Source organism: Diprion similis, chromosome 12 (assembly GCF_021155765.1).
Source record: "Diprion similis isolate iyDipSimi1 chromosome 12, iyDipSimi1.1, whole genome shotgun sequence".
In the NCBI taxonomy this organism is placed as follows: domain Eukaryota; kingdom Metazoa; phylum Arthropoda; class Insecta; order Hymenoptera; family Diprionidae; genus Diprion; species Diprion similis.
The window spans coordinates 11,249,645-11,263,218 of record NC_060116.1 but is presented as its reverse complement, the minus strand read 5'-3'; the positions used below and the strand labels follow the sequence as shown (position 1 = coordinate 11,263,218).

At 43.9% G+C, this 13,574-nt stretch overlaps 1 protein-coding gene across 2 annotated transcripts; it reads left to right on the top strand.

The window, feature by feature from the left end:
• Positions 1-240: 240 nt before the first annotated feature.
• Positions 241-13,232, top strand: LOC124412833 (acetylcholine receptor subunit beta-like 2). 2 transcript variants are annotated; one of them, XM_046892987.1, is made up of 12 exons: positions 241-398; positions 700-857; positions 951-995; positions 1,213-1,322; positions 1,534-1,714; positions 1,814-1,970; positions 3,079-3,206; positions 3,293-3,468; positions 7,834-7,986; positions 9,878-10,002; positions 12,226-12,338; positions 12,941-13,232. In XM_046892987.1, the coding sequence occupies exons 1-12, from the start codon at positions 347-349 to the stop codon at positions 13,151-13,153; spliced, it is 1,611 nt and encodes a 536-aa protein (XP_046748943.1). In that variant the 5' UTR covers positions 241-346; the 3' UTR covers positions 13,154-13,232. The 2 variants fall into 2 exon arrangements, 1 of the variants encoding a protein (XP_046748943.1); XR_006929821.1 differs by lacking the exon at positions 9,878-10,002 and having other exon boundaries at positions 12,941-13,077.
• Positions 13,233-13,574: the final 342 nt, after the last annotated feature.

The following is a 13,574-nucleotide window of genomic DNA, read 5'->3' as shown; positions in this document are numbered from 1 at the left end:
GCTTTTTTTCCATAACATTGAAAAGTTGAATACTGCAGAACTCATTCTTCTCAACAACCGTCAGGGACGTTTTAAGACCGCAACTTGACCGGCAGGTGAGCCGCAGCTTGCAGTCTAGGGGTGTGAAATGGGTAATTCGAAATTCAAGCAAGGGTTGAAAAGGGGCAGCGCATGTGCTGCAAGGTGAAGCCGTAAAGATGCGAGTCAGTTTATCAGTCGGAAAGTTTTGCGGCGCCAGCGTCGGCTATCGACCTTGCGTCTCGAAGGGATGCTGCGCCCCTAATGGCCGCCGTATCCTGGCTGCACGTTGAAATGCTCTCGTGATTTGGTATCCTCGACGCTAACGATGAAGGAACGTCTTTTTCTTGTCCTGCTCTTTTCCCTGAGCGTAACAAGCGGTGAGTAAGACACACGTGAAATCTCAGAGAATTTGCTCAAAGTATATTGCTTAACGTGATCATGGTTGACGTTATCAATTGCGAATGGCTTGTTTTGATCCGCGAGCTTACTCAAAACTTTTCGATTGATTGTTAATTAAATCATCTGATTTGAAGTGGATAGTTAAACACCTGGTTTTGTCAAGTATGATGATCTGCATGGCTCGGCTTCAATTACTTCAATTTTTGTTCTCCATTTCAACCGTCATTTTATCCACGTGAGTCTGTCCATATAACTGAACTACTAACTTTTTCTTCTTAGGGAAATCCGTGGTGAAAACTTTCGAAGCTAATCCTGATACCAAACGGCTGTACGATGACTTGTTGTCTAATTACAACCGACTTATTCGGCCAGTTAATAATAACACTGAAACTCTCACCGTCTGGCTAGGATTGAAGTTGTCACAGCTTATAGAAATGGTGAGTGTTTTTTCGTTAATATGATGATCTAGGCGGAATTATGGTCGTTACTAGTCAAGACATTACAGTGATATTTTTACTACCTTTTTGCAGAATCTGAAGAACCAGGTGATGACTACAAACGTATGGGTCGAGCAGGTGAGCGGGAAAGTGTTTTGAAATAAGACTGGATTAGAAAGAATTTTAACGAAGTTCCAATCGCTGAACAATTACAATTCTTGAAGTGAGCGGATATCAGAGTCTTTGCAATAATATAGTTTGAGTTTGAATGCTCGAACAAAGAATTACTTACGCTACGATGTTCCACTGATCTAATAACCCGTTTTTATCATGACGTTGTTTCACGGTTGTGTAGAAATGGTTCGACTACAAGCTGCGGTGGGATCCGGACGAATACGGCGGCGTAGAAATGCTTTATGTACCTTCAGAAAACATCTGGTTACCTGACATCGTTCTTTACAACAAGTAAGTCTTTACAAAGTGTATAATCTTGCGTTTCTTCATTTTACGTCACTTTCAATTCAACGCTGCGCAAATCCGATAGTCATTGAACCCTGATCGTGAAATTAGTCAGTAAACAGTGCAGACTGCTCTATAGATTCTGTCAGTGTTACCTTGATGTACAAGATGATAATGCTTCTGGAGCAATTTCTAAAGCTCTGCATTCTGAATTCAGTGCAGACGGAAATTATGAAGTGACGTTGATGACAAAGGCGACCCTGAAGTACACCGGTGAAGTATTTTGGAAGCCACCAGCCATATACAAGTCTTCCTGCGAGATCAACGTAGAGTATTTTCCCTTCGATGAACAGTCATGCATCATGAAATTCGGTTCATGGACCTACAACGGTGTGCAGGTGAGACAACACCAGATCGATCAAAAGCGTCGAAGGTTTCATTCCATACTTTATCCACGAAAAAGTAACATTCCATTCTTGCATTTTTGTTCCTTTCAGGTGGATTTGAAGCACATGGAACAAGTTTCTGGCAGCAACTTGGTCCACGTTGGTATCGACCTATCCGAGTTTTACCTTTCGGTGGAATGGGACATTCTCGAGGTACCAGCAGCTCGCAACGAAGAGTATTACCCTTGCTGTACCGAACCCTACTCTGGTGGGTATTCAACTCCATCCGGGTTTCCTTGCGTGAGATACTACGGGTCGGTAATACCGGCCGTAGCAAAGTCTGGTCCCTTTGGACAATGTTCAAAACCCATGGAAGAGGTCAAGTGAGTCCGCAAGCTCTTCGGGTAGAGTATTGTTGTACTATAAATGCAGTTGCAGAAAAGTTGCAAAGCAGACGTACCGACCGAAGCAGATTCTAAGTATACAGAACAGATGCCAAGCTTAACCCACGAGTCTCTTTCTCATCCAAGAATGGTCAACATACTTTCATCTTTAGTTATCCAAAACCATAAAAGAAGGGAACTCACTCTAAGGTTTCTTATTCCTAATGTGTTGTACCTTTAAGTATGTCCCATCGTTCGCTATGAGTTTCGGAAAAATGTTGGTACTAATTTGGATAACGTGCACCTTTTCATTCATTTGATTATTCATCGCAGACTGGATGTTTAGTAAACTGTTTCTGACTTCGGCTGGGTTAATTAAGATAAATGTTTGAGTTACGGATGATCAAGCCACTATTTGTCCGGAGGCTCGACTGCTGGTTGTAGTCAATGGGTCTCACGTGAATAGCGATCGATTTGCCAAAGCTCTAAGACCTCGGGTCCAAGTGACCCGACCATCCGATGATGAGGTTTGGCCTACAGTACATCGTCCGAGTCTATTTAACTTCGATCAATCTCTCTTGGCCAACAATAAGCTGGCGGATACAATGCAACGCCGGTCTTTGCCCCCTGATTTCTGATAACCATGGCGTCATTATAGGCTAACTAATGTCATCACATTAGCCGATTATACGTGTGAGTAATGCAGCATCGTTCCTGTAGTGCTCAAACGGTTTCAGGGGCAGTTTGGCGGATCATTATCGTTATTATACTACTACTACTACTACTATTATTTTAGATTTTATTCTATCGCGGTGGTGAAAATTCGATGGTGAGAACTGGAAACAGAGCTTTCAGAGCGAAAATACAGTATTTTTGTGTGTGGAACTGAGGTTTGTAAGCTGAGGTTTGGAATGTTTATGCGAAAATGGTTCTGCTAAATTCTGCTATCCCGAGTATGGCCAACGATCGATTTGGTAACTGTTTGTGTTTCAGATATCACCTTCAACATCACCATGAGGAGGAAAACCCTTTTCTATACGGTAAATCTGATAATTCCGTGTGTGGGGATCACGTTCCTGACCGTTCTCGTATTCTACCTGCCAAGTGACTCCGGGGAAAAGGCACGTGTGGCCAATAACAGTTTGAAAGAAAGCGATCTTTGTACTTCGTGAACGGGTTAAATTTGAAAAAACTTTCGTATGCACAGGTCGCCCTCTGCGCCTCGATCCTCCTATCATTGACGGTGTTCTTTCTACTTCTCGCCGAAATCATACCACCGACATCACTGGCCGTACCTTTGCTCGGGAAGTACTTGCTCTTCACCATGATACTCGTCACCTTGTCAATTTGGGTCACCGTCTGCGTACTGAACGTCCACTTCAGGTAAGTTCACGACATAATTGGAAATAATTATTTTTACACCCCGTCATTGATTATTGAAAAATAAAAAATTAAGCTGGAAAATGAATAGAAATCAAAGTCCTTGAAGAATTTGAAATAAAACATAACCACGAGGATTTATAGACGTACCGTTCAAAATTTGTATATAGTTGACGCAACGAGAAAAGTCTAGACACCGACCATAGTGAAGGATGACGAATGAAGAGATAACGGAGAGCCGTTCGTAGTATAAACGAATCGAAGAATGAGCGTCTGGCTCGCGCTTTCACGTTATAGTGCTTTCACAATGGATTTTAAGACTTTTTATCGCGAGACAGGCGCCCTTTGTAGTGTTTGACGTACGGTCCGCTTAACCGTTATTGCTTCTAAATATCGTCCATGAAAATAATATAAATGCATCGTATACATTCCAATAGAGAAAAAAAGGAAGTGTTGAAGATATTGAAAAATTTTCAAATTATTTCCAAGTATAATTCCTCACGATTCGTGAGCAGCTTATCATTTCCTCTGAGTCATGGTTGGGTTGCAATTTTATATTCGCGGGTCTTCGGATTCCCTGCTTATACAGCTACTAACCGAACCCGAACGAAATATTGCGAGAGAATATTTTCTGGGCGTGCGGATAAGAGGATGAGCCTGAAATTGCTGATACGGTACGATATAGGCAGGGCATTTTGGTGTTATACCCATCGATAGTCCTGTAAATCACAACTCTACGAGATGAAAAGGGGTTGCTTGCAGATGACGTAGGTTCTCGCTAGAACCGAGGGTGGTTAACCAGCCTTTCCCGGTGTCCGGGTATACCGGAGGGGTGTGATAGTTGTTAGGATAACGGCACTGGGGGCAGAACGGGGTTGGCCACCCCTTTGTTAATCACGGGCAACGTTGGCCGGTCAGCCCTGTTTCAGCATTCCGTGAGATTTCGCCGATGTGTCCCGGGGGTCAAAAGCATAATTATTTTTCACACCTATTAAACGCAACTGACCACTAAGGTGAATGTCAGAGACATCAAAATATACGGAGACATAGAAATTAAATTGTCCGAGGCTTGTCGGACGAATTTCAAGGTACAGTGTATCGTTTTCGGGTCTAAATGGAACGTTTCACTGGCATGTGAGACTTTACATCAAAGACGATACGATATCTGTCTCCAACACGTTTACAGTTGTAATTGAATCGTTGTATACCTACGTCGTGCTACATACACGTATGCCGATGTGATGCGTATAGGTATGTGGGGGTACCGAGGCGGTTTATCGCTGCGGACGTGAACCTCATTGGCACGACGTTAACTCCGTTTCACCATCAGGTCCATTTTAGGTGAGCCACAAAGGCTCGCCACGAAGGCATCTCGGCTGCTCGTAAATTTTCATCACAGCAAAGTACCGCGCAGCCGAGGCACCTCGAAAACCGTAACGAAGTATAACCCTATCTTTTGGTACCGAAGTTTACGAACCGGAAGCATCGCACTAACACTGTTTCTCGCTTGAACGTAAGACACAACGGGGGTTGGTGAGCGTATACATGTCTACGTAATGATATGTATATTGTAGAGAGAGAGAGAGAGAGTTGTCAAGACTTGAAAATTGGCGGTATCATGACGAGGGTCGTTAACGACAAGCGGCAATGAATTAGAAATCAACTAGCAGCTTTGGTGACGATCCTAGGCACTATACGAGAGCAAACTCATTCGGTCATTGTTAGTGCCTGTAACAAAGTTGGCAAATTTACAGCAGTGAGTACTTTGACGGTACTTCAAGCCCAGCTCTTGAAAGTATCTCGCGTATCAACTCGGAGGTTCGTGATTTCGGATCGAGTCACGAAACGGCCGAGCCCTTAACGTCCCTTCGTCCGTGCTTCGTAAATCACAGCACCGCAAAGTGCAGCGTAAGATTGGGCGTGGGATCGCGGAATGTATAAGGTTCCGGGGAGCAAGATCAGCTCTCACCCTCGGCCACGTAGATGTAAAGAGTCCGTGACGTTGCAGGCGAATCTCCGAATCGGCATAGCTGAAAACCCAGCTGGGATCCCGGTTGTTCTTACGAGTCCCGTGGGGTCACTCAGCACACGTTATACTGCCTGTAATTTATTATCCGATGGGAGGTGCGCCGCTCGAGGGGGGATGAAGTAGATTCCGAAGCTTAAGACGCTCCACTAACGATTCAACCGCACTGGGACCGGATTTCGGCTTTGAATCGAGCGGCAAATTCGAGAATATACGACAGCGCATTTTTCCTTTGAATATACAGGGTGTTTCCGAGTAAAAGCCGTAGTATTTACGGTTGCCTACACCACTGAGGTGCATAAAATTTCGAGTGCGAGTTTCGTGACTTGATTTTTTTCCACCGATTATATTCCAGGGTTATTAAAAATTCGAACGTTTCAACCTGCCAGGGGATTATGTGCGAATACAATTTTTCCGCGCATTATTTTGAATTGAATTTTAATATCCCCTCGAGGTAAAAATAGAATTTTGTATTATGTATTAACTCATACAGATGCAATTTTGCGTAAATTGCTTCGATCCGCGCGGAGGAAATTCGACGTTATAATAGGGGGTGGTTCTGGGGGTTGATCTGTTCCGTTAGATTAGCCGCTGCGGCGTAGCTATATTCGGTGTTGAATATCACCCCGAATCAGATGAGTGGATATCGAGGTAACGTGTGACGGAAATAAGATGGCGGAGACCGGAAAGTGGCCCCGTGTGACACCCCAGGATTGCGAATCCCGGAATCCTGCAAAAGCTGCTCCTCCAAAAGGGGGAAGGAAGGGAACTGAGGAGACGGGGCAGGTGATTCTTTATGGAGTTGTAAATTCGCGGACGGTTAGTTTCGAGCTTGACCTGGCGCCGGTCTTCGCCCTCCAGGGCCAAACGCGTCGAGTTACAGAGTTTTGCCCAATTTTGGCCTCAGTTTTTTTTCGATTTTCGGAGTCGAGAATTTTTCATCTCGGAATCAATTAGTATGACCTTTCCTGGAGTAAATCGACCATCAGGAACTCAGAAAACACATGCAAAAGAGCGTGGGACCAACAGCAGAGAAATGACGACGAAAATCTCCAGTTTTTCGGCTGTAACTTTTAAGACGCTGCTTGCAGCGTATTGGGACTGCGCGTAATCGATTCCTCTCGCAAAATTACGTCGGAATAGGGCCTGCAAAAATGAATTGCAGCACTTTCCAGAATCGCCAAAATTTTCGCCAAAAATCCGAAGGGGTTAGCCTTATTTTTCTTTCGATTTTTGGAGTCGGGAATTTTTCATCTCGGAATCGATTAGTATGACCCTTTCTAGAGTAATTCGACCACCAGGAACGCGAAAAACACATGCAAAAGAGCGTAGGACCAACAGCAGAGAAATGACGACGAAAATCTCCAGTTTTTCGGCTGTAACTTTTGAGGCGCTGCTCGCAGCGTATTGGGACTGTGCGTAATCGATTCCTCTCGCAAAATTACGTCGGAATAGGGCCTGCAAAAATGAATTGCAGCACTTTCCAGAATCGCCAAAATTTTCGCCAAAAATCCGAAGGGGTTAGCCTTAGTTTTTTTTCGATTTTTGGAGCCGGAAATTTTTCATCTCGGAATCGATTAGTATGACCCTTTCTAGAGTAATTCGACCACCAGGAACGCAAAAAACACATGGAAAAGAGCGTAGGACCAACAGCAGAGAAATGACGACGAAAATCTCCAGTTTTTCGGCTGTAACTTTTGAGGCGCTGCTCGCAGCGTATTGGGACCATTTCTTACTTGGGAAATCACCTGATACCGCGATTCCCGGTAAGAGAAAAAGGAAGTTTTTCCACCGTTTACCGTTCCGACGCGTATTCTGCCCATATGTGTGTGTATATACATGTATGTAATAATATATGAATCACATGTGTGTAAGCTGTTTATATTCAACCGGGATAATGAAACTGGAAGAGAAAATTCCTCTCTGAACGAAAAATAAGAGAGACATGGAGATAGATAGAGGAATTATTTTCGATGCAGAAAAAGTTGAGCTTGAGTTTTGCAGACTAGATATAATAGGAATAGTGAATCTATGGTTCTGCAAGGTAACGGTGCACGCACGATTCTTCAGTATAGTCGAACTAGCTTCATGAATAAAAAAACTTTCCTCCCCGTTCAGTGTCGTTCAACTATATCCTTGATCCGGGTTAAGCTTGTCAAACGTAGATATGAGGCACGCCTTTGTGAGGCGAATAATATTCAAAGTTTGCTGGATATTATGAACCGACGGATATTATATAACCACGGGTATTGCTGGTATTTCCTCTCCCTCTCTCTCTCCTTCTCTCTCTTTCTTTGGTTATTTCGCGCACGGGGATAACCGGCCATTTCTCTGATCCGCAGGTCACCGTCGACCCACAACATGTCGCCCTGGGTTCAGCGAGTTTTTCTCAACTGGATGCCCCGCGTTCTCATGATGCGTCGGACCCCCTATTCGACCCCGGAGTACGACGACACCTATATCGACAACGGATACACTAACGAAATTGACTTCAGGTGGGTGTGAGAAAAAAGAAAATGAAGAAGGAAAAAAGAAAGAAACCCAAAAGTTGAAAACGTCGCGATACCCTCTAGCCTCAGGCCCTCGGTGATAATTTGTTAATTTTTCGGATAACGGTCTGTAGCTTTGAGGAAAATCCTTGAGACGAGAAGCCGAGCATGCTCAAAAGGCGGAATTAAGTGCGGGAAATTAATCAAGGCGGAAAGAGGAGCGTTTATCGTTTAAATCACTCTCGCATCGTGCATCTTGACACTCGGTTTTCCATCCCATTTTCCAAATCTTGGAAAGGGTTTCGTTGGAAATTTCGAGTCCTGGTTCATTGGCCCCGCAGTTTGAACTGATTTTTGCGTTTTGTCAAAAAGTTTTACTATTCTATTTTTGCGTCAACCGTATGAATTCTCATAGAGCAAGGATAGTAAGACGTTTCAGAGGATAGTTTCGAAAGCGCAGATGACAGAATGTTTTTCATGTCGAAACGATTAAACGGCTCGGAGGTTAATCTCTGCTCCTTGTGGTGCAGAACCAGCTTGAATCGTTCTCGGAAAAAGAGGGAGAGCGGTTGATTGGCCCGATAGATTTTCTTCATTCGCTGTTTTTCCACCCCACGCGGGAGGCTCGCTCCTCAAGTCCGAAAAGTGAGTCCCAAGAGTTGTCTTGCTAGAAAATAGTTCCCCGGTGATCTGTTCGCCCCGCCGTCTTCTTTCGGTTGAGTTTACCGAAGGCATCGATTTCCAACGTTCCGCTGAACGGCGGGAAAAAAACTTACCCCTCTTCTTATGGCTGCAGGCGACGTGATCTTTTCCTAATTAATTACGATTAAAGTTGCGGGGATTTTATGAATGCATCAGTTACTGTTCGGGGCATTTAGTTTGTATTAGAAATCTCCTTTTTCTGCCCGCCAACACCGTTTTTAGACAGGTAGATCAAGGAATGTAAAATTGCTCTGAATGTATTTTCATAGCTTTGTAAAGGTGAAGTTTTTTGTATTGTCCTGCATGGCACATTCAAGCGGCCATTCTCAGTGTAAAACCGCCAGGTTTCTCATGGCTTAGTCTAGATCTGTACAAACTCAAAACTATCTTGTGTTAATTACGTTAGAAAAGCACAATTAGTCAGATGAAAAATAAAAATCGCATGGAATCGTTACAAGACGTATTGAAACTTCTAGTTTTCATGGATTTGTACGAATCGATGGGTATTCTTTTGAAACGAGATGAAAATAATACCGAAAATATGGGGCTCCGTTTTTTCTCATTTCTTAGAAATGGACACGCAAATCAGTTTCGAAGGCATTGAAACTATTAGTGAACGCGTTAAAAATTGTTATTGAAAGTATTTTTACAAAGTATTCAAATTTTAACCGATGAGCTACAAATCTGTACGGCTGCCTATAAATTTCTAAATTTTTTCATCCTCACCTGCGGATGGATTTTCTTCGACCTCACCGGGTTCAAGCTTCAGTCCATCCGTCAACTCAGTTTGAGTTATGTGGGCACGGCTATCTGTTTTGGGGTAGGTGCGGAAGCTGAAGGTGTTAAATGAACCGGGAAAAAAGAAGCTAGCTGGTTCAGCTTTGAGATCAATGTTCGGTGGGTGAAAAACCGTAACATCAGTTTGATCCCGGGGAAGATCGGGGGGCAGCGGCGAGTAAAGTTTTCGCCATCTGTAGAGAAAACGGAGGCAAGGAAAGCTCCGGGAAAAGGTTTCGCGAAGGCCCGGTTTGTTGGCCTTTACCAAACACGATTTATCATCCGAAGTAATCCTGGCAAATTGGCCGTCGGTGCAGCTTTGGCATCGGTATCCTGGGTGCAGCGGCTACCCCCGGCTACCTATATACCCACCAAACTTTGTATCATTTTCCAACTTCCGTGTATTGTTTGCTTACAGCTTCCGCGATAGCATCAGCGACTATCCGTCGGAGCTGAAGGGTAGTCCCGAGGGTTTCGAGAGCGTGGCCGCAGCCTACAAGAACGCCCTCGACGAAGAGGGTCGACACGTTCCTCACGCTTCCGGTAAGAGGGGGCGGTTTTCATTTCACCTAGGCCTCTAATTTCGCAGCATTTTATTTCGAGTTATCGCGTTGTGCCAATTATTTTACGACTCCAGCTTGCACTAGTTCCTCGCAATTGTTTCTCACCCCAAACTCTTACGTATATTTATAATGCATGAACATACATACGCATATACATATAGGGTATCTATACACTCGGTGAAAAGGTAGGCAAATAGCGGGTGGCGTAATCGTATTTTCTACGCGGGCTAGGAATAACATTGGGTTTAATTCGCACAATGAGGCGGCGTCTGTGTACTTGCAGCGGGGAAAACAATGAATGCGAATTGAATTAGCCTCGCGTGTACGAGCCACCCGCTTTTATTCCACCCCCTGATTTCCTAGCCCTTTAATTCACCCCCGTCCCCACCTTCTCGTCGACACGGCCATGTCACTCGGGGCTGAGCTACGTACGACTCGCCGTGAAAATCATCCCTCTATTCGTTTCCGCCGTTTCATGCGCTGATCGTCGTGATTGAAAAACTGAATTTCATCGCGGCTTTGCGTGCACACGTGGTTTATGTATCAATTGCAATAGCAGCGTCACTTATTCGCTTGACTGTGGTTGTCGACCACTTTAATCAACGCACGCAGCTATTGCGAAACGTCAAATTTTCACGGACCGTTAAAACTACACACGCGAGTCAAACGTTTTATCGAGAGCAAATTTAGTACGATCGACTAATAGGTTGGGTAAAAGTAACGTTTGATGCTGTTCTAATTGCCATTACGATTGTTAGGTATCGTATTTTACTTTGCCACGATATTCGTAAAGGATAAAAACTGACGGTCGGTTTAGCAGACTGATTCGTAAAATAACTTTGGCTCGAATTTATTGAGACATAATTCAAAATGCGTTATGATACTGCGAAAGAGTCTGTCAAGTTTTTGTCTCAAGGAACCTGAAGCGGAATTAAAATGGAATATACCGTAACCGCGTAGCATATTTGGGAAGACTTTTTCACCTCCAAGTTTCACGAAGGAAGGAAGAGAAGGAGACGGTTTTAAAACAGAGCAGGTATGTAAGCAATTGTCTCCGGATCTCTTGGGGACGATATTTTTCTGACGTATTAGCGAAGCGTCGTCGTCGTCGTCCCTTGAACGAGGGTCGAAAGCGTACCAGCGGAAAAAGAAGAATAAGAAGGAGCAGAAGTAACAGCAGCGACAAGGAAAGAGTAGGGATAAAATAAAGACTCTCCGGCGTTAAAACCTCCCTCTTGAAAATCCACCCGCGCCGCGCTCGCATCCCATGGGTGTTGAACTTGGTCACCTCGACATCGGTCGTAAAAGATCTCGGGGATTGATGTATACGGTAGTCCTGCGACAAAGTGGATGATAGGAAACGGACGGGGGTCACTATCCCGACACCGTTAGGCCAGCCTCTAGGTAGGAGCGAAACCCTATTTCCGCCCACCCCTTCGTATCTGGGTAGCAAGATCCTGTTTATTCGAACATCTGCATAGGTCGGTTTACATCAATTTTATACCGTGATAAAAAACACTCAAGGGTATTCCGATAGTCGAAATAACCGCGAATAAAGTCTCATTCTCGGAAACGTTGTAGATATGGACCTGGAAAGATACTGGAATTAGGATAGCTCTGCGATGTGTGGTGAATAAATAATCACACGAGCTGCATTAGCAGGGAAATGAAATATATATAGAGGCCGGGATAAGACTGTGTAGCTAATAAAGATACCGTCGGTTAAAGGGAAGGTAACTTCAATATTTTATCAGCCCTCCCCGCTCCTTTCATGTTCGAAGGGATGCCTAATATAGCCTCTGCGCTGACGGTGTGTTGCTGGAGGGGGACGACGGGAAAAGGGGTTGAGGGTGCGAAACCTCTCAAAATCGTCGGGGGCTTCGATCTAATGAATGGAAGAAAAAGTTGGCCACCCTTGTCTTAGCACCCCCTAGAGTGAAGAGGACCAGGAGTGCGAGTCGAGGGTTCAGATGAGGGCCAATACTTGTTCGACAAATTTAAATAGCCCCGAAAAAGCCGATCGGATAGAACCGAGGCGTGCGATCCCAGGAGAGAGCTCAAACGGTCGAGACGGAAACTCGGTCGAGGAGTCTCATATCCAACGTCGAGTCGGAGGATCTTCGGTTATTCTTCGCATGATGGATTTTTCCAAGATTTTTCACTTTTTGAGCGATCCATCAGGTGCCATGTGTTCTCTTTTCAGTAACCGACAGCGAGAACACGATGCCGCGGCACTTATCTCCTGACGTAATATCCGCCCTTCAGGGAGTCCGATTCATCGCCCAGCACATAAAGGACGCTGACAAGGACAACGAGGTGAGAACGCAAGTTGAAGGTATTCCGTGTTAGCGTTTGACTGCCAAAACTGAATTCCACCGTCTGGTTAAATAGGGATGAAAAAAAATTCTCGTTCAAACTTCGGGATGCTGAGGAGGGGGTGGACATTAATTATTAAAATGTTCGACGACGCGTTTGCAGGGTCGTTCAAGTTTTCGGCTTCTAACCCTCATTATAAATTGCCTGTCAGTTACATTCGGCACTTTTCTCTTGCGCTGTTTACTCGCGAGGTTATTAAAGCGTGTTAAACCTAACACCTAGGCTATCACTTTAGCTAACGGCTCATTTCCTCCGTGTGTAACGTCGTTTATATGCTCACTGTTGGGGCCCGTTTAACGTAGTTCCCGCCTCCAGGATCGATTACCGATTCAACGAAACCGATCGCAAATCTGAAAAACAAATTGTAACTACGCGATGCTTCCACTTTCATTGAAAAACTGCTTTTAGTGCAATTTTTAGTAAAGACTCTGACAACTAATTAGGAATCTTTGAATTACTTTTCGGGATTGATTGAAACCGGAAACGAAACTCTGATGAGTTCCATATTTATAATATCACGGCATAAAAATGTGTGTTTTTAGGTGATCGAGGACTGGAAGTTTGTTGCTATGGTTTTGGACAGATTCTTCCTCTGGGTGTTTACCCTGGCCTGTATCGGCGGCACCATGGGTATAATTTTTCAGGCACCCAGCCTCTACGATACGCGGAAACCAGTGGACCAATTGCTTTCCGGGATTCCCCTGCGTAAAGGGAATTACATATTTCCGCCCGAAGTCTTCTTGCCAGACGAGTAATTAATTTTACCCATAATGTAATCAACGAATATCACTGTATTCTTAAAAAACTGCAACGAAATCAATGCCAATAAAAAAATTTAAAAAAATAACCAAATTGTTGGATTTTTTCCCTCCTCACTCATGCGGAAAACACGTTTACAATATTATCTTAAACGAATTTCAGTGTAATTTTTTTTATTGAATTATCAATCATTGGATTATCTGCAGATTTAATTTCACTGAAAACCGATTAGTTTTTCAATCACGCCTAATCTTATTATTGATTATCAAATTCTTTCGATGAACGAAATTCAACCTGCGTGTTAGTATAATATGTATATACGCACATTTAAGAGAGTTGAATTATTTCTCAATTTCGATAATAAACAGTGTATAAGTCGAAAATCGAAAACTCGAGGTATTTACGAAAGCTAATTAC